The 25,353-nt window shown below is 48.6% G+C and overlaps 1 protein-coding gene across 2 annotated transcripts in view; it reads left to right on the top strand.

Moving 5' to 3' along the window:
- The window catches only part of TMOD1 (tropomodulin 1), a 91,381-nt gene continuing 66,028 nt past the window's right edge, over nt 1–25,353 (top strand). Inside the window, exons 1-2 of one of the 2 annotated variants that reach the window (XM_032240146.1) lie at nt 1–162; nt 22,606–22,773. In XM_032240146.1, the coding sequence (XP_032096037.1) occupies nt 22,654–22,773 (120 nt within the window). In that variant the 5' untranslated portion in view covers nt 1–162; nt 22,606–22,653. Of the gene's footprint in view, nt 163–18,184; nt 18,411–22,605; nt 22,774–25,353 lie in introns of those variants that run through there. The other variant, XM_032240145.1, reaches the window with a different exon arrangement.

A 25,353-nucleotide genomic window follows, 5' to 3' on the forward strand; every position in this document is an offset into this window, starting at 1 on the left:
CGCCCGCCCGTCGGCCGGGAGCTCGTCCAGCCCCGCGCTGCGCTCGCCCGCCCGCCGCCCGCCGGAGCACCGCGGCCGCCGCCCGCGTCCATCTGCCCGCCGCCCGCGACCGTCCAGCCGCCCGCGCCTTCGCCCGCGCCGGCCCCGCCGCTCTGCCTCCGGGTAAGTCCCCACCCCGCCTGGGGTCCCCCTTGCGCTCGCGGGGCTCCCTGCCCCCGCGCCGGGGCCTCAGCCATATCTGGGCAAAATATTCAGCTGTCGCCGCCGCCGCCAAGAGGGACTGAGCGTGGCTCCCTCTATAAATAGCTGCCGCCTCTTGTTGCCTCTGGGGCTGGGTAGCCCGGGTCTCGGGGTCCCGAGCCCGGCGCTCGCGTCTCCGCCTCCCCGCGCGCGCAGCCCTGGCCAGGGCGCCCTCCTCTCGGGACCTCCGCGTCGCGTCTGTAAACGCGAGAAGGAGTGGCGCCTGGGGCCGGGGTCCTGGTGGAGGGGCGCCCCGGCCGCCCGCGGGACTCCAGCGCGGCCGGGCTCTGCGCCCGCGGGGCGCTCTGCTGGGTACAGGTGCCCGCCCGAGCTGGGCGCGGGGGCGCAGACTTCTCTCCGCCGGCAAGAGTCTGGGGGTGGGAGTGGGGGCCTAAGGGCTCGACTGGACGTGGAGCCCAGGTTCGTGCTGAGAGTGTTTAGGGCAGGAAAAGTTTCCCAAATTGCGAGAGACAAGGTTTCAAGCACCAGGACACGCGCTACGCGGCCAGGTGGAACTGGAAAGGGCTCGGAGGTGGGAGCCCCAGGTTGTTGCCAGCTCTCAGCATGGCCTTGGAAGCCCCCTCTTGTTTCTGGTTCTCGGTTTCCCATTTGTAGGGGTGAGGTTTGGTAGCCGCGATGGAGCTGGGAACCCCGGCCGTGAGAACTGCAGGGCACGCTCTTGAACGCCTGCGCTCCCCCCACCTGTTCACCCGCTCCGGGCTTGCGATGCTGGGGTCCCAGACGCTCACATCCGCACAGGCTGCGAAAATCGGAGACTGGCTGCCCCCAGATCGATCGTATCCCGGGACCCACTAAGGCCCTCGGATACCCTGAGCCGTACACTCCTAGGAAATGAACTTTCGGGGGTGCCTATGGGCATCTCTCGGCTGCGTAGCCGGCATTGCTTTGGCAAAGCAGCCTGTGACCCCCACAGCTTCAGATGCCATGAGCTGGGCAGGGGTAGGTGGTCCAGTCCAGCCACAGTTTCCACACTGTTGATGCGCCCTTCAACCTACGCAGCGCGGCCTCCTCCTACACCCCTCACCCACCGCGGCTATTATGGACCCTGCCTCAGGCCCTCGCCTTACGCCCCCAGACTGTCTGAGACAACATGGCCTAAGCTCCTCTGACTGAATCGCAGAACCAGACCCTGAACCCAGGTGCTGGGCCCTCAGCGGGAGCACCCCTACGGCCCCCACCCCGTCTTTCCCCCAGAGGTGACTGCCATGTTGTGCTCCGTGCAGGGCCGCAGAGACCCCTGCTCAAGGTCACACGGGGCCGGTCACGCCAGAAGGTCTGCAGTCTCTCAGCCTTTTCCATCTCTTTCTGGACCCTTCCCTCTGCTCAGGCAGGTCCGGGAGCTCTGGGAGCGCCTGATCAATGCCCCCTCTTCTTTAATCTGCTGTTCAGGACTTTCTCTTGTCTGGACAACAGCGCCCTCATGCTGAAGTTTCATTTTTGTTTCTATTTTGCTTTCTTTTTTGTTTTTTTTTTTTTTTTTTTTTTTTTTTTTTTTTTTTTTTTTTTTTTTGCTAAAGCTATCTCAAAGCCTTACAGATAAAAGAATTAACGGAAAATGGAGCAAATAATAAAGTTTCCATCAATTAGAGTCACACAACCAACAGGCAGAGTGAAAACAAGAACACTGTCACTTTGGTATATTATCTTTAATGAGCTAGTCTTACAAACCCATGGTTTAGAAAGTCATTGGCCCTTGAGTTCCTCCTAGCCTAAGATGAAAGCCAGTGTAGTCTAAAAATAGCCTACGCCCAACCTTATCAGGGTCTCACACCTTCTCCCTCCTCCAGGGTCGGGAGTTTTCTAGCAGCTCAGCAAAAACAGAAAACACAGTAAGTTGTGGCAGCTCTGAGCAATGGGAGGTGGACTGGCCTGGAGGTTAGGATACCTGGCTCTGGCTCCAGCTCTGCCACCCACTCAGAGTAACCTTGAACAATGAGGGGCGGACAAGATGGTCTCTAGTGAACCTGGAGTGGAGAGGGCTTGGAATCTCCCTGGGAAGGCTTTCTAGCATGACCCATTCTGTAAGGAGGAGCTGGGGAAGGACTGAGAGAGTGTGGCTTTCCCCAGCGCCAAGGGAGAACAGAGGTGGGCAGTGTCACTTGCTGTGGAGAGACAGGAGTCGGGGGATGAGGACTGGAAAGGAGCCATCAGGATTGGCATGGATCATGAGGACTTTGACCAGGGCATTGCAGCAGGCTCAGAAAATGGGATCTGCCAGTGACCTAGCCTGTCTAAGCCTCAGTTTCTTCCTGTACACAGTGGAGATAACAATAGCCCCATTTCATGGGGGCTGCTTGTAGGAATTAAGTGAGATGATGCCAGGCAAGCCCTCAGCCCAGAGCCTGATATTGCAATGATAGTATTAGCTGTGGTGAGGGGCAGAGGCAGGAGCTAACGGGAGCTGAAGAAGTGGAGACAGAGCCTACAAATTTTTCTAAAAGCTTGCATGAGAAAGGAAGGGAGAGGACAGGTAGCAGGAACTGAAGACAAGGAACAGAGGGGAGGCAGGCATTCTGGAATAAAGAGTATGGCAAGAAGTGAGAAGAACCCAGGAGAGGTGACAGACTTAAAGGAGAATCTAAAGGATGTGCCCATAATGAGGACTGGGGAACTTCCTTAGTGACCTGCAGAATGTCACAGACTTCAGGTGGCCTTCATCCCCTGGAATGAGCAAAAAGTAAAAAGAAGCAGATCCTGGCTCAGACCCCTGTGTCCCTGGAGACCAGTATCTGTGAGGGAGGGTGGTGATAGGCCATGACAGGTATTTTGACCTGCTCCGGGGCCTCATGACCTTGGCTTACTTATTTCTGAAATGACATCATCTATCGATGACTCCTGCTAAGCCCAGTCGTAATAGCCTTTTCCAGCCAATGTTTTGATTTTCCAGTCTTACTAATGGACCAGCCAGGCTGCCAACATTTCTAAAGAGGCCAGTTCACTTTTCACTTAAGGCCAGAACACCAGATAGATCAATTATTGTGCTGCTAGGAGCCATTATTAGTTTAAAACCACAGGCCCCTTCCGGGGGAGAAGCATGGACCAGATAGCACAATTCCGCACTGTTTCCTCTCTTTTGTTTTGTTTTGTAAAATCTTCCTTTGGCTAATGATAGGACCTGATTCTCTTTGCTCCTAATGACAGAGTGAGCTCATTGGAGTCTACTTAGGACACGGCCTGGGAGGTTTTCTTTTGTGTTAGGTGGTGTTGGGTCTTTGTCTGATCTGAAAAACTAACTCAAGCATGCCTTTCGTTTCTCCTTCTCGAATGTCCTTTTGGTTTTCTCTCAGAAGAAATGATTTGTGAAAGGGTTGGAGATTATCATCTGTGAGGAGGAGAGAGGGAGGGAGAGGGAGACAAGGGCTTGCATCCATCCACCCGTGCCCACCCCTGTCTCAGTTCATCTTCTTGGGGGCCCCAGCCTTAGGCCCCACTCACTCTGGGGCTTCAAGGGTGGTGAGCCCAGGGCCGTTCCTTGCAACGATTCTGGAGGGTGATGAGTTGTGACCACTACGGTGTTGCTCTCCATGCCCAAAGTAGGAGGGAAAGCAGAACTGCCTCTTGGCATCCTTCAGCCTCCTTCACAGACGGATCGCTTCTGCCCGTCCCTTAGCTGTTGGTGCCACTCCTACCCTAGTCTTTCCACCCCACACTCTCACAGTCTCCTTCACTCCCACGGCTCCAGTCACCTCCCTAATTCTTGCATCGCTCTGGACTGCTCTCCTCATCTAGACACTCTGCCTCTTGCCTCCTTTCTCTTCACCGCCCCATTCATTTGCCCACCAAGTCCTGTCAACACTACCTGCCTTAATTCTCTTACGTTGTTTCTATCGCCTCATCCACTACCCCAGTTGAGGACTTCTCCATCTCTCCCCCAAGCCTCTTAAAGGTATTTCTGAGTCATTCCTCCTTCCATGCTGTTCTTAAAAGATCTCTACCTGTGTCAATGCTCTCCCTTCAGGGACTCCCCATTTCCTACGGGATAAAGACCAGATTCCTTGGCCTCTAAGATCAGGCCTCAAGCTACTACTCCAAAATCGTATCTAGGTGCTCCTCCAAATTCTCTTTACCTTCTGGTCATGGCAAAAGCATGCTGTGCCTTCATGCTTCCCTGCCTTTGCCTTGCTGTTCTTTCTGCGTTTGTTGCTATTCTCCCTCTTCTCAGCCTGTGAACTTGTCATCACCCTTAAAAGCAAAGTTCTTTATTGACTTACCTGTACCCCCAGAGCCCCCTGTGCCAACTCAGAGCACCAGCCAGAGTAGCGTGTTCTAAACGTAATCATCCAATGATACATCTTTGTCTCTGGCTAGACTAAAAGCTCCCTGAGGACGAAGTTTCTGGCTCATTTATTTCTGCTTCCCCACGTGCAGCTCAGAGCCTAATGTTTGACATAGTACAGGCACTTCAGGTTTTAATAAATGGTTGACCATTGAATGAATGAACACATCAAAGAGTAAATGAAGGCCCTGTGGTAACCATGACAGTCACACAACACCAAGCAGCATTTACAGCATGTTCTCCTCCCCAACCAAATCATCAGCTCTATGAGGCAGAGACCACACCTGTTCTGCTTCCTACTGCCAGGTCCCCAGCTCCCGTCAGCCCCATCATAATAAATAGCTAGTGTGTGAATCCATGTGCTTATTTGAAACTCACAGTAACCCCAAGAGGGAGGAACAGCAAGTATTATTACCTGTCTTTTGTAATTGGACGGTAAGCCCCAGTAGGAATTGTCCCAGGTCATCCAGTTATGCCAGGTCATCCAATTCCAGAAAACCAAAGTGCTCTCCAGGGTTTGGCAAACTTGAGAAATGAGTCTTCTTATTTTATATCCATGCTTCTCTAACTTTAATGTGCATTGAAATCTCTTGGGATCTTTTTAAAAAATGCAGATTCTGGTTCAAGAGGGATGAGATGGGGCTTGAGATTCTGAGTTTCTAAAAAGCTCCTTGTTTCTAATAAGCTCTAACGAGTTGATTAGAAAATAACCTTAATAATTCCTAATAAGCTCTAATAAACATCTAATAAGGTGATGCTGACTTATATGTCTAAGTCACCACATTTTGAACATCAAGATGAGTCCTAGTTACTACCAAGCTTCCTCCTGGCCATTGCCTTAAGATAGTGGCTTTTAAAATCTACGAATGAATTCATTTGTGCCCTGGATCAAAATCAAGAGCTCTCTCTAGTCAGCAAACTTCTTGCAAGTTTGGATCTATGAGCACAGGATAGGTGCCTGGCCAGTGCTGGGGTGGGAACCTGAGATACCTGAGACTCTGAGAGATCAAAACCACTCGGAAGTGTGCAAAGTGCAGGTAACACAGAGGGAGATGCGAGGACAGACTTCCCCCATGCAAACCAGGAGAGATTTAAAAATTCTGAATGGATGGCAACATTGCATACATTTGCTTATTTTGGTTTTACATTGTATTCCACTTAACAGCATTAAAAAGGCTTGAGATGGCTTAAACTACATGGCTAGTGTAGCTGATAAGAACAGAAATTCTAAAAAGAGGGCAGACACCCTGAAGATTAAGATCACTAAACTCTTGGAGAATCTGATTAGAGCTTATGGAACCTTGCTCCACAAAAATGAACATATTCATATACACAACCATTTGCATAACATTTCAGTGGGTGTGTGGATTCCCCTAAAGCCTATTCAAAAGTCCAGGTTAAAAACCCCCAATACAGAGAATAAAGAGAGAAAATCATGCCAGCGCCCTGGCTGAAAATGACAACTGTATTTGGACACTCAAATTGGTTCTGAGATGACTCACGGCAGCCAAGGGAAAAGAGGAGGCGAGAGGAAGGGAAGGACTCTAGGTGTCTGATAGTAGAAGGAAGAACACCAGTCTTTCAGGAGAGGGAAATATTTTCTTAGCGCCAATCCTCAGTATATTGTCAAGATAGCCCCCTAGACAGAAGGGAGTTTAGCATAGTGGTTAGGAACACGGACTCCGGATCAGCCTACACAAGCCCAAGGAGCCCAGGGGCAAAGAAGGGCAGACTCAAATCCTTCATTAGTCCCTTTGGGGGCCTTGGATAGCAACTGACACATAATGAGACATAATCTATCTTCCTGATACACACACACACACACACACACACACACACACACACGGACTCTGGAGACCACCTTGCTTGATTCAAATCTAAGATCTGCCAGTTACTGGCTCTGTAATCTCAGGTAAACTTTAACATTTTTTTCTGAGACAGAGTCTCACTCTGTCACCCAGGCTGGAGTGCAGTGGCACAATCTTGGTTCACAGCAACCTCTGTCTCCCGGGTTCAAGCAATTCTCCTGTCTCAGCCTCCCGAGTAGCTGGGATTACAGGTGCACGCCACCACACCCAGCAAATTTTATATTTTTTAGTGGAGATGGGGTTTTGCCATGTTGGTCAAGCTGGTCTCGAACTCCTGACTTCAGGTGATCCACCCACCTCGGGCTCCCACAGTACTGGAATTATAGGCATGAGCCACCGTGCCTGGCTAACTTAGAACATTTCTGTATCTAGTTTCCCCATCCATAAAGTGGGGTTGTTGTGGGGATGAAATTAGTTCCTATATGTGAAATGCTTAGGACAGTGCCTGGAACATTATGTAAGCGTGAGCTGTTATATTATAGGAAGGCGGCAGCAGGGAGCACTGGTAATGAGTCCTGATTGCCTGCCTGGATTCAAATCCTGGTTCTACCACTTATTAGCTTTGTGACCTTGGTCAGTGTACTTACTGGGTTCAATAGTGTCCCCCCAAAAGTCATGCCCACCTAGCACTACAGAATGTGACCTTACCTGGAAATACGATCTTTAAAAATGTAATGAAGTTAAAATGAAGTCACACTGGATTAGGGTAGGTCCTAACTACCCTATGACTGGTGTCTTTATAAAAAGAGTGGACACACGCCATTAAAAAGGCTTGAGACAGCTTAAACTAAACCTATACAGGCAGCATAACTAGTAAGAAAAGATGACGATGAAGTCAGAAATTGGAGTGAGGTGGCTGCAAACCAAGGAATGGCAGGGATTGCCAGCAGACACCAGGTAGGGATGGGCGTGGGACAGATTCCCCCTCAGAGCCTCCAGAAGGGATCAACCCTGTCATACCTCGACTCTGGACTTCTGGTCCTCTGAACTGAGACAGCATACATTTCTGATGTTTAAGCCACCCAGTTTGTGGTCATTTATTATGGCAGCCCTATAAAACTAACATAGTCTGCACTTCAGTTTCTTCACCTGTAAAATGGGGATAATAAAGTTACCTGCTTCACAATGATTAAGATTCCATGTAAAGAGCTTAGCACTGTGCTGGTATGCAGTAATAACAAAACAAAGCTTGCTATCATAAGGTACAATGACACAGTGGCCAGCAGCAGCCTCAAGGATGATGGTAATAGTAGTCTGTTGCATGTCTCTAATTTATTGACTCAGTGCCCTGCTGATGAATTTATATGCCTTTTCCAGGTTTTGGGTTTTTTGTTGTTGATGTTGTTGTTGATGTTGTTTTGAGATGAGGTCTTGCTGTGTCACCCAGGCTGGAGTGCAGGGGCTCACGGCAACCTCTGCCTTCTGGGCTCAAATGGTCTTCCCACCCTAGCCGCCCACTCCCTTCAACCCCAGAAGCTGGGACCACAAGTGTGTGCCACCTTGCCTGGCTCATTTTTTGTATTTTTAGGTGAGACGGGTTTCACCATGTTGCCCAGGCTGGTTTCAAACTGAAAAAGGGTACACCGATGTAACTTCTCTTCTTTGTAAGGGCACTGGTCTCACATCTTGTCAACACTGGGAATTCTCAGACTTTTAAATCTCTGTCAATCTGCTAAAACATATATCTCATTCCACAATTTGCTTTTTTGTAATTGTAAGTGAGCTTTGTTATTATTTATATGCGTATTAGCCATTAGTATTTCCTTTTGTGTGAATTGTCTATTCCTTTCCTCTTTCCACATTTTCTGGCCTGTTCTATTTTTTTATTGGAGGAACTTTTTGTCTATTAAACAAATCAGCCTTTTGTTTAATATGAAGCAAATATATTTTCCCCAGTTTGCCATTTGCTTTTGGTATTGTTCATATTAATTTTCATATTGGTTTTTCCAAAAATATAAAAATGTGGTTCATAAAGCTCTACCTTACATTAATGCCTGTTATGAGGCAACGTGATGAATTTCATGTTTGTAAAATGGAGAATGAGGATAGGAATGAATTCCACAAGCTTTGCTACAAGTTGGCTTTTCTTTTCTTTTTTTTTGAGATTGAGTCTCGCTCTGTCACCCAGGCTGGAGTTCAGTGATGTGATCTCGGCTCACGGCAACCTCCACCTCCGAGGTTCAAGTGATACTTCCACTTCCGCCTCCCGAGACAGACACCTGGGATTACAGGTGTCTGTCACCACACCTGGCTAATTTTTGTATTTTTAGTAGAGACGAGGTTTCTCCATGTTGGCCAGGCTGATCTCGAATTCCTGACCTCAGGGGAGGTCCACCCATCTCAGCCTTCCAGAGTGCTGGGATTACAGATGTGAGCCACCACACCCAGCCTACAGATTAGCTTTTATTCTACCAGTGCTTTTGACTTATAGCTGTCAAAGCCAATAATAATGCTAGGCATTCATGCATTCATTCATTTATTCAACAGACATGTCTTCAGCACTGCACAGGTGCAGGGCTTTGTGAAGGACCATGGGAGACAGAGATGTTTGCCCTCAAGTAGCTTTTGGTCTTGTGGGAGTGGGGGATGCCCAAAGATAATTCAATAGCTCCCAAAGAACTCCGACGGCCTTTCTTGTTTGTATTACAATGTTTGGCTTCTTAGAACACTCTTCTTCTGGTGTAGATGAAAATGAAATGGAAGGGGCAGACCCTGGGGAGAGCTAAGTGTGGCCTGAACCAGGAAAGTTCCAGAGATGCAAAAGAAGGAGTGGAGTGCAGCATGGTTTGAGGGCAGGAGGGCAGGCCAGCTGAGACAGGGAGGTGTCCTCAGACTCTTTCCCCAGAACCCTGTTGCTTACATATGATTCCTATGTAATCATATGTAATCAGACACCATGATGACCCAAGAGATGCAAAATGAAAACATGCACACACACACACACACACACACGCACATGCACACGCACACGCACATGCACGCACAGGCCTTTCCAATTTAAACCACTTGACAACTTGGACGTTGAGCGCATCGAGCATGGCTCAGTGTGTTCTGGGGTAAAGCTCATAGCAACTGCAGAAAGTGATGGAGTCAAACACTATGTTTAGTGTGTTTGTTTTTTTAGAAGGTACTTTCCCATATGACTAAGAGAATGAAATCAGCCAGGGAAAATAACTGCAAATGAGCCAGAAAAGGAGTCTGTTAACAAGAGCTGGTCTCTGAGTCCCCATCCTCCTCCATTCTGAGGCTCCAAACACATCTGTCATAATAGAACAGGCCTTAAAGGGCCTCAAGTCCTATATCGTCAACTCCCCAAAAACCACCATCAATCAAGACATCAGTCTTCTCTGTAAGACCTCATCCAGGGCTCTGCCATCACAGCTCACAGCCCCTAGAGACAAGTGCTCACTACTTCTTGCCTTAGCCCAGTGTACCCTTGGGTAGTTTTTGTTTGTTTGCTTGTTTTTTGAGACAGGGTCTCACTCTGTCACCAGGCTGGAGTGCAGTGCTGCAAACAGGACTCACTGTAGCCTCTTCCTCCTGGGCTCAAGCAGTCCTCCCACTTCAGCCTCCTGAGTAGCTGGGAGTACAGGAGTGTGCCATCACACCTAGCTAATTTTTTAATTATTTGTAGAGACAAGGTCTCACCATGTTCCCCAGGCTGGTCTCAAACTCTTGGGCTCAAGCGATCCACCCGCCTTGGCCTCCCAAAGTGCTGGGATTACTGGTGTGAGTCACCGTACCCCGCCCTTAGGCAGTTTTTATTGTTAGAAAGTTTCTTGTGCTGATCAGAAATCTACCTCCAGGTAATTTCAATACATCTATGTCTTCTGTCCTCTGGGGAGCCACAGACTTCTTCTGTGCCCTCTTCCCCAGGTGAGCCCAGTAGAGGTTTGGAGAGTATGACCATGCTCTTCCTGGTCCTTCAACTGTTCTTCATATGACACCTTGTTCACCTTCTCTGGACTCAGCACCACTCATGAGAGAAGGTCTAATTCACAACAGAGGTCATCCCTGTGTCCAGAATGCATATCAAATGTGCTCAGTATCATTAGTCATCAGGGAAATGCACAATGAGTTCCCACTACCTATCCACCAGAATGGCTAACACCAAGGTGCTGACAGTACCAAGTGTTGACAAGGTTGTGGAGCAACTGGAACTCTCATACATTGTTGGCAGAAATGTAAAATTGTAAAATTACTTTGGAAAACTGACAGCATCTACTGAAACTAAACATATGCCTACTCTGTGACCCAGTGATTCCACTCCTGGGCACACACTCAAAAGAAGAAAGTGCTTATTTCTACCAAAAGACATATTCATAGCACTGTGTGTAATTACCAAATACTGGAAATAACCTAAATGACCATAAAAAGTAGAGTAAATCAATTATGGTATAGTTTAGATAATGCAATACTGCACATCAATGAGAAAGAACAAACTTACTACACACAACAGCACAGGTGAATCTCACAGATAATATGTTGAATGAAAGAAACTAGACACACAAAAACCAGAAAACACATCCACTATATGTTTCCATGCAATGGTCAAAAAGCCAAAGCTAATCTACAGTTGTAAAGGTCAGAATAGTACTATAAATATATATATTATAAATAGTTACTTTTGAGGGAGATTGGGAGGGAGTATAAGAAAGTTTTCTTGTGGGCTGGAAATGTTTAGTATCTTCAAGTGTCTACATAAGCATATAAATATGGGATAATTATATGAGTTGTATACTTAAAACTTATACGCTTGACTGCATACAGCCAGTGTCTTTAAAAAAAAAAAAGAAAAGAAAATTGCCACCTGCCCCTGTCACAAAAGAGTGTGGCACAGAGTTGAGCTCCAGCACCAAGCCAAGCAAGACTGTCATTGCCCTTACTTTGGCACTACACTTTTATTACCACACCTAAGCTCTCACCATGGCTTTGGGGACCAGCACCTCTCACTATTGATTTATGCTACAGTCGCTGGAGAGCCCCAAATCTTTCTCATGGCTGCTCAGCCATGTCTACCCATCCAGTGCTTGCAGGCTGCAGGCTGGGCCTGAAGGAAGGGGAAGGAGAGCAGTCGTCGAACTGTATCATCCCTTCTCTCATGTCTCCTTTACAGTGTCCCTTGAGAGAACATTCAGTCCGTGTCCTGTTCTCACTTTGCAGAAGAATCCCCAAATCTCAGAGGTGCTAAGTGGTACACCTGAGGCTGCCCAATCAGCTAGAGCCAGGGCAGGGATTTCAGCCCAGGTTTGCATGGCTCGTAGTTCAAGCTCACATCATTAACCAGGCTGACCCAAGACAAGGCCTCACCTATAAAGAGAACTAAGGGTCCAGGGCATCCATTCTGCTCCGTGGTGGATGAAGAGATGATGGGTGTGACAGGAATCTCTTTGTAAGTCTTGCCGCTCCATGTTAATTATAAGCACCTGAGAGCCAGGACCTCTTATTAATTTCTGTCTCTTCCACAAAGGCCCAGCATGCCCTCCCCATAGTGGGTGCCCAGTAAATACTCACCAGTGAATTAGGTTGTAGAAACTGAGATCCAGAGAAGTACAGTAATTTGCTCATGGTCATATGGCAGGTCCTCAAGTGAAGTCAGGACTCGTAACCAGGCCCCCTGACTTCTATGGCAATGCTCCTTCTGCCATTGCACAGTGGTCCTAGTGTCCTCTAGAACCCAGGGCTATAGATTTCAGTGGATTGGAAGACACTAGGGTGGAAAAGGACCATCACAGATTAGCCGTGACTGAGCCTGGCCCTGGGTCCTTCAAGGTGTGTGTCCTAGGGCTAAGGCTGGAAACAGGTTTTACACCTGTGCAGGTGCACAGAGCCCTGCTTTCAGAGGGACCCTGTGCTTGGTGGAATGTTCTGCAGCCACTGTCTTGAATTTTTTGTTTTTTTTTTTTGAGACAGAGTCTTGCTCTGTCGCCCAGGCTGGAGCAAGCACAGTGGCATGATCTCAGCTCACAGCAACCTCTGTCTCCTAGGTTCAAGCATTTCTCCCGCCTCAGCCTCCCGAGTAGCTTGGATTACAAGTGCATGCCACCACACCTGGCTAATTTTTTTTTTTTTTGTATTTTTAGTAGAGACAGGTTGGCCAGGCTAGTCTCAAACTCCCGACCTCTAGTGATCTGTCTGCCTCAGCCTCTTAAAGTGTTGTGATTACAGACATGACCTACCGCATGTGGCCAAAATTCTTCAGAATTTTATCTTTAAATTTATATTTTTAAGTGAAGTTCCAATGGCGTGTGTGCCAGGGCTCAGAGCCTCAGCTTGCATGAGGTCCCACCTCTTGCTGCCTCACTGCTTCCTGGGCATGGATTCTTGGACTAGAGCTCCCTTGCCCCTAGCACCTTCTGGTTCCATTCAGCCTCCCCGCTTCCCACTCCTGCTGGGCTACCAGTGAGGCCCCCTGGTGTATTCAGCTGGAAACTCTGCAGGGCAAGCCTTTCATCCACGGCTCATCCAGGTACCTAATGTCCTGGCACGGAGTTTCCAATATCCTTGGCAATCACCCATGATGTTGCAGCCTCTGTGCCGAAACATTAGGTAATCCGAATTAGAAGTGGACAGAAGGATTGTGTTGAGTCAGTGGCCAGGAGCAGGACACTCGCTACCTGGATCAGGGACAGACAAGAAGATTGTGTTGGGGCGGTGGCCCGGGGGAAGGGTAAATGCCTGGCATGACTTCCTGGCCCTCCTCTAGGGCAGGATGTGTTGGTCCTGGGTGTGACAAAAGAGAGAAGTTGGCACCCAGTGGGCTTCTCGTGCAGTACACGGACACCTATGTGGATCACAGTATTAAATAATAAATTTAAAAAACCCATGACAGCCTGGGCACGGTGGCTCACACCTGTAATCCCAGCACTTTGGGAGGCTGAGGCAGGAGGATTGCCCAAGCCCAGGAGTTTGAAACCAGCCTGGTCAACGTCACAAGACAGTCTCTACCGAAAGTTTATAAAATAAAAAAAAAATGAAAAATTTTTAAAATCACCATGCCAGATCAAGAGAGAGACCATGGGAAAAAGAAAAAGCTTTATATTTTGATACCTTTTTTTTGAGACAGAGTCTCGCTCTGTTAACCAGGCTGGAGTGCAATGGCATGACGGTGGCTCACTGCAACCTCTGCCTCCCAGGCTCCAGCAATCCTCCCACTTCAGCCTCCCGAGTAGCTGGGACTACAGGCACGTACCACCATGTCTGGATAATTTTTGTATCTTTTGTAGAGACGAGGTTTTGCCATGTTGCTCAGACTGGTCTCGAACGTCTGAGCTCAAGCAATCAGCCCACCTCAGCCTTCCAAAGTGCTGGGATTACAGGCACGAGCCACCACGCCTAGCCCATTTCGGTACCTTTAATGGCAGCTTTTTTTTCCTTTTGAGTAAAGGGCCCCACTGTTTTACTTTGCACTGGACCCAGCAAATTATGTAGCCAGTCCTGCCTGGGTGGATCTTTCAGCGATGCGGGTTGAGAACTGAGGCTATTCTACACAGGTGCTCCTTAGGCGAAGCTCAGGCCTCTCAGTTTGGCTCTCTCCCTCTCCCTGTTTCTCCTCTGCTCTCTTCTGTCTGGAACCCATCACAGGTGACAACAAGCCCCCAGGGCATGAAACTGCAAGCATAAAATAGTTTTATTTTTTTGAGCTGCAAAGGTCCCTGCACATTGGAGGAATGGTTATTGGCATAATTATTGCACCACATTTTATGACCCTGATCTCAGCCTTAAAAACTGAGGAAGCTAACCCTCCTCCAACTTCCATTACCATTTGTCTACTCCTTCCACACCTTCCCCTACCCCACCCAGTCAAGTCCTGGTTGACTTTCTTCCCCTGCCAGTCACTGGCCTGAGATAGGATTCAGTTTTCTACCCTGCTCCCAGGTGTCTGAGTCCTTGACGGACAATTCAGTTCCATCTGCAGTAACCGCCTTCCTTCTGAACCAGGCAGGGGCTGGGCGCTGAGATGTGCAGATGCCAGATGTGATCTTGGCCCTTGTCCGGCTCAGCCTGGGGACACAGAGAGATGTGGGAAGTCCTAGTCTCCTCTGCTAGGCAGGGCAGCGCTACTTCCTTAGAGCTGCCCACAGAGGTTGTGGGAGGAGAGGGGGGCAATATCCCAGCCAGGGGTGCCAGGAGCCTGTGTGGAGGGGTGCACTTTAAAGACGTGCTCCCTCTCTGTCCTTGGGAAGCAGTTGGAGCTTGGGAGTTGGAGCTCGTTTTCAGCTTGGGAGCAGCATGAGGATTGATTTTCACCAGGATCATTGGGAGGCTGAGTTGAGTAAGGATAGGAAGGAGGGAGAACTGAGGCAGGGGACTGGTTGGGAGACCGCTGCCCTCACCAAGATCATAAGAGGCAGTGCCTTGAGACAGAAGAGGGGTGACAGATCCAAGGATGTTAAGGAAATGGGATTCCAGTCACAAAGAGACAACACAGCATTACCCTAGTCGTAGGTGGCCCACGGAGTAGTCCAGTTCACATAGACAGAAAGGAGAATGCGGTTGCCAGGGGCTGGGGGAGGGGAGAAAGGGGAGTCAGTGTTTAATGGGGACAGAGTTTCCATTTGGGAAAATGAAAATGTTCTGGAGATGGATAGTAATGAGGGCTGCACAACAGCAGGAGTGTACTTGATGCCACAGAACTGTGCCATTAAAAATGGTTAAAATGGTCAATTTTATGTTATGTGTGTTTTACCACAATCTGAAAAGCAACTATAACAACAAAATGATAGTGGGCCTGTGGGGTGGGGAGGAGAGGCCGAGCACAGTGGCTCACACCTGTAATCCCAGCACTTTGGGAGGCTGAGGTGGGAGGATTGCTTGAGGCCAGGAATTCAAGGCCAGCCTGGGCAACATAGCAAGACCTCATCTCTACAAAAATTTTTTTTTAGTTTGCTGGGCATGGTGATGCAAACCTGTAGTCCCAGCTACTCGGGAGGCTGAGGAGGGAGGATTGCCTGAGCCTGGGAGTTGGAGGCTGCAGTGAGTTTTGATCACATCACTGCACTCCAGCCTGGGTGACAGAGCAAAAACAAAGTTTTAAAAAAGAGAAAGAGCCTTGTCAGGTACGGGCTGGTCCTGGGCTGGAGAGCAGGGGTTGGGGGGAGTCTAGGCTTACTCCAAGGGTCTGGCCTGGGTGTCTGACAGGTAGCAGAAGAGCTGCAAACCAGGCCAGGGAATGGTAGTGGTGCTGAAGCCAGACACACACACAGGGTTGGGTACCCAGTGGGGACCAGGGGCTCAGGAAGGGGCCTGGGCTGGACAAACACTGTCCAAGTGTCCTCGGCTTATCCCAGGTACCAGGCCCCATGTGGGAGGAGATGAGAACCAGCCAGGGAGAATGGGAGAAGAGGGCAGAGACCAGGGGAACAGGTGGGCCAGGGAGGAGTCAGAAAGGAAGTGGGGAAACCAGGAGACTTTGGCTGCGAGGAGTGGGGGCGCATTAAAGTCCCTTAGAATAGTGACTGGGTGTGGCCAGAGGGGTGGGCCTGGACAGGCTCATGGGAGGATGGGAGGCTCGTGGGAAACCAGGCTAAGCCGTACCATCGAGGCCTGGAGTGGGGCCTGGGCGCTGGTGGGTCCTGTGTCTCCGTCTCTCGTGGGCTGCACAAGCTGTCCCTTAGGACTCCGCTCCCTTGCCCAGTCTCATCCCCCGTGGCCTCAGCACCTGCCATGGGCCCCCCAGCTTCTCTTCACCCCAACTGCCCCAACACCTGCCCCATCTTCTCCTGTCCCAGTTCCGTGCTATTATGGGCTGGATTGTGTCCCCAAAAAAGTTGTATCTGTGACTGTGACCTGTGAATGTAATAAGGTCCTTAGGGAAACCCTCATCCAATATGACTGCTGTCCTCATAAAAAGGGGAAATTTGAGGCCGGGCGCGGTGGCTCACACCTGTAGTCCCAGCACTTTGGGAGGCCGAGGCGGGTGGATCACGAGGTCAAGAGATCGAGACCATCCTGGTCAACATGGTGAAACCCCGTCTCTACTAAAAATACAAAAAAAAATTAGCTGGGCATGGTGGCACGTGCCTGTAATCCCAGCTACTCGGGAGGCTGAGGCAGGAGAATTGCCTGAACCCAGGAGTTGGAGGTTGCGGTGAGTCGAGATCGCGCCATTGCACTCCAGCCTGGGTAGCAAGAGTGAAACTCCGTCTCAAAAAGGGGAAATTTGGACCCAGACACACACAGAGGGTAGATACTGCAAAGAAAAAACCAGGGAAAGGAGCCTCTGCAGGCTGATGAACACCTGAGGCCAGCGGAGCAGCTGGGAACAGATTTGCCCTCAGAGCAAGCCAACCCGGCTGAGCCTTGATTTCTGACTTTTGCCTCCAGAATGGAGAGCCAGCACACTTCTGTTGTGTAAGCCACTTGATTTGTGGGGCTTTGTTGGGGGCACCCCCAGGAAATGAATACAAGCATTATACAATGAATGAATACAACAAGCTTACTTGCCCAACTCCTCTTTTTGGTTTTGGTTTTTTTGTTGTCACCACATCAGGACCTTGTCACTGGCCTGCCAAACAATTGGCTACCGTTGAGGCAGGCACCCCTCTGCCCAATCATCTGAGAGTGGAGGGTGTCCTGTGATACGAATCGAAGCGTGTCTGCCCTGAGAGGGGCCCCTTAAAGGGGGCAGGGGAGTAGCGGGGAGACGGCGCTCTCAGGAAGGACAGGGGGCACTGCAGGTGCCTCCCTGAAGCCAAGGGAAGAGAGATTCCAGAGAGGAAGGTAGATGGTATTGTCTTGGGACACAGGATTTAGTGACGCTGGAACATGGCATGAAGTCCCTTTAGCCGAAACGTCTTCCGGAAGAGAGGGACAAATCCACAAATATTTGGGGCATAAAGGATGCACTTTCTTTTCTTCTTTTCTTTTTTTTTTTTGAGATGGAGTCTTGCTCTGTCGCCAGGCTGGAGTGCAGTGGTGCAATCTCAGCTCACTCTGCAACCTCTACCTCCTGGGCTCGAACGATTCTCCTGCCTCAGCCTCCTGAGTAGCTGGGACTATAGGGGCATGCCACCATGCAAAGCTGAGTGTTGTGTTTTTAGTAGAGATGGGGTTTTGCCATCTTGGCCAGAGTGGTCTTGATCTCTTGACCTCGTCATCTGCCCGCCTTGGCCTCCTAAAGTGCTGGCGTGAGCCACCGCGCCCGGCCAGGATGAACTTTCTAAGTCAACCTTGCCTTCTCATCCTCAAAATGTTCACTGTGGCTAAAATAATGAGTCAGTATAACTGGAAAATATTTATTTGAACTTGTGACTCAGCTCTTCCTGAGCTCAAGGAAGCGCAGCCCATAAATCAAGATGATGCCGCCTAAGTGCCTCCTCCGAAGTGTTCCCACATGGGCGGGCAGTGCTGGAGAAGCCATTAGCAGAAGCGACTGGACCGGCTGCCCGTGAAAGATTTAAAAGAGCCTTGTGTACTCCAGGAGCTGCGCCTTCTCGGAGCTTTCATTTCTGAGGCTTTCATGATGGGTGGCCTCAGCCCTTGACCCCTTCATCTTTACGGTCCAACCTGCCGAGTGCTACTTCCTGGCACAGCTTGTAAATTCTATTTTTTCATATTCAGTGGAGGCTTGAGGCTTCTGCCACGGAGAAGCGAGGTGGCTAGATACATTGTAAGCGTAAAATAGACACCAGATTTGGAAGACTTGAGTTTGCAAGGGTGTTTTAAGTGTATTTACCTGTCCTTTTATTGCTCCCACCAACTCTTGCTCGGGTCACAGAGAAGCTGCTGCAGGTGGGCCATGCTGGGAGCCCCAGAGGCTTCATCACCCCCTTTCTGCCCATCCCTCCCCTCTCAGACTTTCAATCCCCCCAGACCTGGTCCACTCTTTCTGAAATAAAGATGAGAAAACAGAGCATCTGAGAAAAGGGACTTGCCAGCGTTCCAAGAACCCTAGACCAGAAGCCAGGGGTGCTCATCCCCCACTCCTCAGGTGACACCCTGGACCAGGCACAGGGCAAGGCACAGGGACATGAAGACATATGGAACATAGGTCCTCTCCTGAGGTACCTTAGAGTCTGATGACAGTGTGCAGTGTGGTTGGGGGAAAGGAAGTAGAGACTCCAGCAGTGACAGCCTCATCGTAATGGCTAAGACCTGTGAAGCCCGTTGACCGCCCCAGCCCCAGGCTATAGCCTCCTCTGCTTGCTGCCCAGTGATCCTCACGACACCCTACGGGGGCGAGCACAGTCAGCCTCTCACCATGCAGACCACGAAACCCAGTCCGGGGATATTCCATTTTTTATTTGAGCCACAGAATCCTTCCTTCAAGTAAAATTTTATATGGAACCTCAAATAAATACACGAGGTAAAATCAGGAGTGAGTCCCCTCACTTGTCCCTAACCCTCTGCAGGGCCCTGGAGGCAGGTTCTCAGAGGCTGACATCTCCTGTTGGCATAGTTTAAAAACCAGCTGGGTCAGTCAGTGCTTTCATTTTCCGGAGGAGCAAACAGAGGCCCAGAGGAGGGAAGGCACTTAGCAAGGGCCACCCAGGGAGTCACTGTCACAATTAGCACTCCAAGCACAAGTCCTGTGAAGCCCAAGCCTGTGCTCCATCCCTGACACCTCTTCTCTTAGGAAACGGAGGCCTTTTCTTAGCAGCTATAAAATACAATCTCTTCCAAGCCGTGTTTTAAGAGTGAGCTTGCAGCGGGCTCTCTAAATACGCTGCTTTCGCCTCCCTCCCGCCCTGTCTCTTCCCTACCTCCAGCTCTCCCACTTCCTCGACCACAGGAGGAGAATCCTGCTTCCTGGCAACCGTCCTTGTGAGCCAAGTGGATGAGTGTGGCTTGAAACTGACACCTTCACAGTTTACCTTAGAGTTTTTGGTTCTTCTCAGTTTATTGAATGTCGTGCCTCATCACTCCATAATATTCACAGGACTCTTGACATTAGAAAGGACTTTTTAAATCCTGTGAAGTAGGATTTTAGAAATCAACAGCACCTTGAGGTGTGTAAGTGGTGCATTAACTTTCCTGGGTCCAGTAGGAGGAGACTTCTTTAGGAAATGTCATGATTTGTACCCCTCGGGTGGCATCTCTAGGGGAGGCCTAATGCCACACCCCATATCCTTCCTTCAGCAGGCCTCACAGTTGTCACCTCCTTTCTTTTCTGGCTCTTGTCCCAGCCCCCTTTCCCCAAGCTGGCTTTGATAAAGGATTTCTTTCTCCCCTGCTCCCTCAGCCTGGCTTGTCCATTCTGCAGAATCTGTCCATGGCTCTTTTTCTAAGGCTTTTACCATAAAGCACCTAGAAAATGAGGCAGCTGGAAGAGGTGACAAGCATGAGAAGCTCCCAGGGTTCCCAACCTGTCTGACAGTCCCCAGAAGCATGTCTCAGCTGGTCCTGTCCCTGTGTCCCTTCTTGTGTGGTTCTGACGTGACCAGAGGTAAGGCAAAGAGTATGTTTTCCAAACTTGGTTTTGTGAGATTCCAATTCTGGGTGCAGCCTCTCAGAGATGTGCTTTTATGACCAAAAAGACTGGGGAACTCTGCTTGCAACCTGTTCCTCTTGGAGACTCCACTGCATAGCCACATACTGACGTTTTTGAGAAGTCCTGCAGGCCAGAGTCCTAGGGAACTTCGTATAACCTCAAACCCGTTTGAACACCAAAAGCTGTGTTTGCAGCCCCTCTAAGAGATGCTAGTTTGCAGGCAGTTGTGGACATTTCTGTGAGTTGGTTCTGGAAGACTCTGAGCCCTTCCTTAGCATCGCTCTTTGCCCCAGCATGGAGATCATGGATCCGCTCCCTGTCCTGGCTTCACTTAGGAAAAGCCAAATTGTGCTGTTCTCTGAGGGCCTTCAGGAAGGTTTCTCACGGACACCAGAGCACTGTCCGCTGGTTGTGGCTTTCTTTGGAAGTAATAGAAATGGATGAAGTGGCAGGGGCCATTTATGGTCTGAGAATTGCATTCTTGAGGTCTGGAAAGAAGACGGCCTAACAGCCAAGCTGAGCCATTCTGAGAGAAAAGGATGGCACTGGGGTTTCTGTATTTGGGAAGCAAGTCCTTCTTATCAAGCCAGTTTTCATATACTTGGATTTCTCCAGCAAATAGGCCCACACATGCACAGGCTTACACTGATAAAATGTGTCCTCTGCTTTCTGAGACAGATTTTTTCTGTTAGCTTAGTGAACTTTGGTTTTAGTTCATTTTAGATGACTTTAATTATTTTTAATTAACAACTAAAGCCAGCTTTTGGATCAGTTGGTTGATTGCCCTTTCCCAGTTTTCATTTTTCTCTACTCTAGAAAATTTCATTATTATTTCACAGATGAGCCGTCGGTGGATTGGTCGGTTGACTTGCATGGAGCTCTGCATACATACATTGCTGTGAAAAAGGTCTTATCTATTACAGAAGTTTGCCAGGGCCGCTGTCACACAGTTCCACACACTGGGTGGCTTAAATCACAGAAACTTACTGCCACACAGTTTGGGAGGCTGGAAGTCTGAGATCAAGGTGTGGGCAGGGTGAGTTCTCTCTGGGGCTGGCTTCTGTGGCTGGCTGGCAGTCTTTGGCATTCTTTGGCTTATAGTAGCATCACCCCAACCTCTGCCTTCATCGTCACATGGTGTTCTCCTACTGTGCTGTGTCTATGTCCACCCTATCCCGTATAACGTTGTCTAAACTTAACTAGTTATATCTGCACTGACCCTATGTCACGGTAAGGTCACATTCTTACTTTCAACGTGATATTAGGTTACTGAGGTACTGGGGGTTAGAACTTCAATATATGAATTTTTATTTTTATTTCCTTTATTTATTTACCTTTTGGGACTGGATCTCTGTCACCCAGGCTGGAGTGCAGCGGTAGGAACACGGCTCACTGCAGCCTTGACCTCCTGAGCTCAGCAATCCTCCCAACCTCAGCTTTCTGAGTAGCTGGAACTACAGGTGCACACGACCACACCTGGCTAATTTTTGTATTTTTCAAATAATCCTCTCATCTTAGCCTCCCAAAGTGCTAAGATTACAGGCGTGAGCCACCGTACCCGGCCTTACATATGAGTTTTTAGGAGACACAATATAACCCGTCACACTGATTCTATGCACAGTACTACATTTAGCCAACCTGGAGGACAGAAGGGCTCGAGGTCCTGCTGTCCCTCCTAGCTCAGGGGAGGCGGTGTGGTGGAGTAGAGAGCACACTTGGACGGAGGTCACGGGTCCTGACTCATGCCATTAGGCCATCCCTCAGTTTTTTCTCTAATAAAAATGTTTTAATTAAAAGACCTATTAGTATCCAAGAAGACCTGTAAGGTATAAAAAAGAAAAAAAGAAGACCAACTTACAGGGTGTGTGGAGAGGCTCAGACGAGCTAACAGGTCTGAAAATGTCATGGTTATGGGAAGTAGCAGAGACAGGGTCCAAATACAGGTGTTGGGTGTCATCTGTGAAACGGGAAATGAACGGTTGGCTTCTCCAGCAGGAGAGAGCAGTCTGGGAAGCAGCAGAGGTGAGCCCTGGTTTCCCCGGGTCCTGCTGGCCAGCTACTTCTTCCCTCTAAACCAGCTCCCTCTTGAGGGAAATGGGGCTCCGGACTAGGCAGTGTGCTCACCACACCATTGAGTGACTCTATAAGTGACCTCTCTAAGTCCTTGTCTATAAAATGGGGATAATAGTAAATGCCTAGCTCATAGGTTAAATGAGAAAGTCCTTGTGAAGTACTTGACACACAGCTTGGTATACAGTAGTAAAGTTAGCTATTTCTATAAACTACTTCCTGTGAGGATTGAATGAGATGGTATAGGTAAGGGGCCGGCATGCAGTAGGTGCTCAATTAACCATTGATACTCCCCTGGCCCTTTTAAACTCACTTTTGGCAGAGTTTCCAGTATTCCTGATTCCCACTGGGGTAGAGGGTGGAGGGTGGAGAGTTATACAGAAAAGTATTTGAACTACTTGAAGAATAACATTGTTTTCAGGCACTCATAAGCCATTTATAATTACCCATTTACTTGTAATTAATGTCCATGCCAATTATAACCAATTACAATTCATTAACTTACACACCCTCAGGACCTTACCTTGCAAAGTTTTGTTAGATAATTAGCCAAACTTAGTGTAGTATTCCACCATAGTAATGATTATCCTGGCAATTCATAAAGTGTACCCAGGCCACTGTGTGAATGATGAGCCTCCATTTGCTCTGTGAGAGCAGATCTGAGAAGGGTCTTTCTAAGATTCTTGTCTTTCTGGCAGGTATTAATCAGCACAGAAACTCGGGAGACGCAGACAAGTTCTTCCACGATGTCGTACAGACGAGAACTAGAGAAATACCGTGACCTGGATGAAGATGAAATCCTTGGAGCCCTAACAGAGGAAGAGCTCAGAACCCTGGAAAATGAGCTGGATGAGCTGGACCCTGATGTGAGTAGGTGCTAAAGGGGAGCACATTGTTACCAGTGCAGGGGACCTGGGGAGGAACAGGTGGATGCTTCCAAAGCCACCACTTCCTTCTCCTTCCATGGCAATGACAATAGAATAACTTTGCCTTTGCAGATTTTTCTTTTAATGTATTGGATCAGGGTTCTCCAGAGAAAGAGAGAACCAATAGGGGGAGGGTGAGAGTGTGTGTGTGTGTGTGTGTGTGTGTGGAGAGAGAGAGAGAGGGAGAAAGACAGATTTGCTATAAGGTGTTAGCTCACAAGGAGACTCTATGTATAGACCTATAGAGACTGGCAAGACCTGCAGTTGATAAGGTGGAGACCCAGGAGAGCCAATGGTGTAGTTCCAATACAAATACCAACAGGCCAAAGACCCAGGAAGAGTTGGGTCTGGGAAAAGATGTTTTAGTTTAAGGCCAAAGGCAAAAAAAAAAAAAAAAAGCTAATGTCCCAGCTCAAGGCAGTAAGGCAGTCAGGCAGGAAGAAATTCCCTTCTACTTGTAGGAGGGTCAGCTTTTTTTTTCTATCCAGGTCTTCAACCAATTAGTTGCACCCCCCACCCCTGACCCACCGCCCACCACCTTATCAGGGAGAACAATCTGTGTTACTGAGTCTACTAATTCAAATATTAGACTCATCCAGAAACACCCTCACAGACACACCCAGAATAATGTTTGACCAAACGTCTGAGTATCCCATGGCCAAGTCAAGTTGACATACAAAATTAACCATCACAGTCTACCCCTTGTCAACTGGGCACATACACATCTCTTTAAATCATAATTTCCAAATAAAGACAGTAACGATGTCATAATTCTACCTAACATGATACAACTATCCTGGGTACAATGGAAAACACACTATCACCTATTCCAGAAGAGGAGGTGTAGTCCATGAGTGATGTTTATTCTTCTCCTTGCTATCCTGTACCTTAAATACTATGATGTAAAATTAATGATACTTGAATCCTATTATACAAAGCCAATATAATCAATAACATTAAAGTTAATAACAAACAATCTTGAATTACATGACAAGGGAATAAGAGAGGGAAAAAGCAAAGATATTTGCTACACACACACACACACACACACACACACACACACAACACAAGTGTTCATAAAATAAAGAGGAAGTACTCATGACAATTACAGCTTTCATTTCTGTAACTAGTCAGGTGGTTGTAGCTAATATTTGCAACTACTCATTCTTTGCCTTTAGCAAGCACCTCAGCTGGTGGTGGTTCTTTCCCTGGAAGGCCTAGGCCATTAGTAGTCCTGCCTGTGTTCGTTTGTTGCAGTTTTCCATTGACCCTAATCACCGGGCGTGGTAATACTAAAAAAATGCCCTAAGGGCTCTCCTGTGTGCAGACACAGACTTTCTCACCTCCCTTGTGCAGCAGCTATCTAACTGCTCCTTGGTAGGATCCGTCACCCCAGCCAGCCCAGCAACTCCCTTCTTCGCTCGTTGATTCAGAGTCATGAGGAGCCCAAAGTGGCCTGGTGGCAGTTTTAACTTCCAGTTTAGTGGAATTGTTGTGTCTCTTAGTGGAACTTTCCTCCTTTGAAACTAAGACTTCTAGGCCAGCAGACCTTAGGGTCACGGGAACAGTAAGCAAAAGTTTTGCTAGTGGGTCACTAGGAGTAATGGTGAGTGGTGCCACTCCCATTTCCAGCTTCGATTCCCTGACCTGTGAATCCTAGCTATGAGAGAAATGGCATAAGCAATTGCCTACTGATTCAGAGCATAGACAATCTTCTGGAGAATGTTGCCCCAGCCCGCAAGGTGTGGCTACCTAGCTGGCACTGCAACTGAGTCTTCAAAAGGCCATTACCCCCTTGTATCCAGCCAGCTGCTTCAGGCTGGTAGAGAACATGTGTCATGGAATGAATGACTAAGAATAAAGGATCAGAAGAATCCTTCTTATTTAATATTTGTCGTTTTATCATTGCGTTTCATAGTTGGCACATTTAGAAGTGTGTTTAATGCTCAGAATTCATCTCTGTAGTCAGGGTACACAGTGTTAAGAGTCAAAAGTCTCTTTGGTTGTGTATGTGGTTTAACAAGTCACACTAGAACTGGGAGCACGGGGCTGGGTGTGGTGGTTCATGCCTCTAATCCCAGTACTTTGGGAGGCCAAGGCGAGTGGATCATGAGGTCAAGAGATCGAAACCATCCTGGCGTATATGGTGAAACCCCAGCTCTACGAAAAAGACAAAAATTATCTGGATGCGGTGGCACGCACCTGTAGTCCCAGCTATTTGGGAGGCTGAGGCAGGAGAATCGCTTGAACCCAGGAGGCGGAGGTTGCAGTGAGCTGAGATCGCACCACTGTACTCCAGCCTAGCAACAGAGACAGACTCCGTCTCAAACAAAAAACAAACAACAACAACAACAACAACAACAAACTGTGAGCATGACCAAGAGAGGGGGTTGTAGGTGGCCTACTAGACAGCGGTCTTCATCTTACAAGTATATGCCAGGCACCCAGGTCAATGCCCGTCACAGAGAATGTGGATAATGAAAGTTACTGAACTGAGTAAATGTTCCATGTTATATATTT

This window comes from Sapajus apella, unplaced genomic scaffold (genome assembly GCF_009761245.1).
Source record: "Sapajus apella isolate SASKATOON/1434 unplaced genomic scaffold, GSC_monkey_1.0 scaffold46, whole genome shotgun sequence".
Taxonomy (NCBI): domain Eukaryota; kingdom Metazoa; phylum Chordata; class Mammalia; order Primates; family Cebidae; genus Sapajus; species Sapajus apella.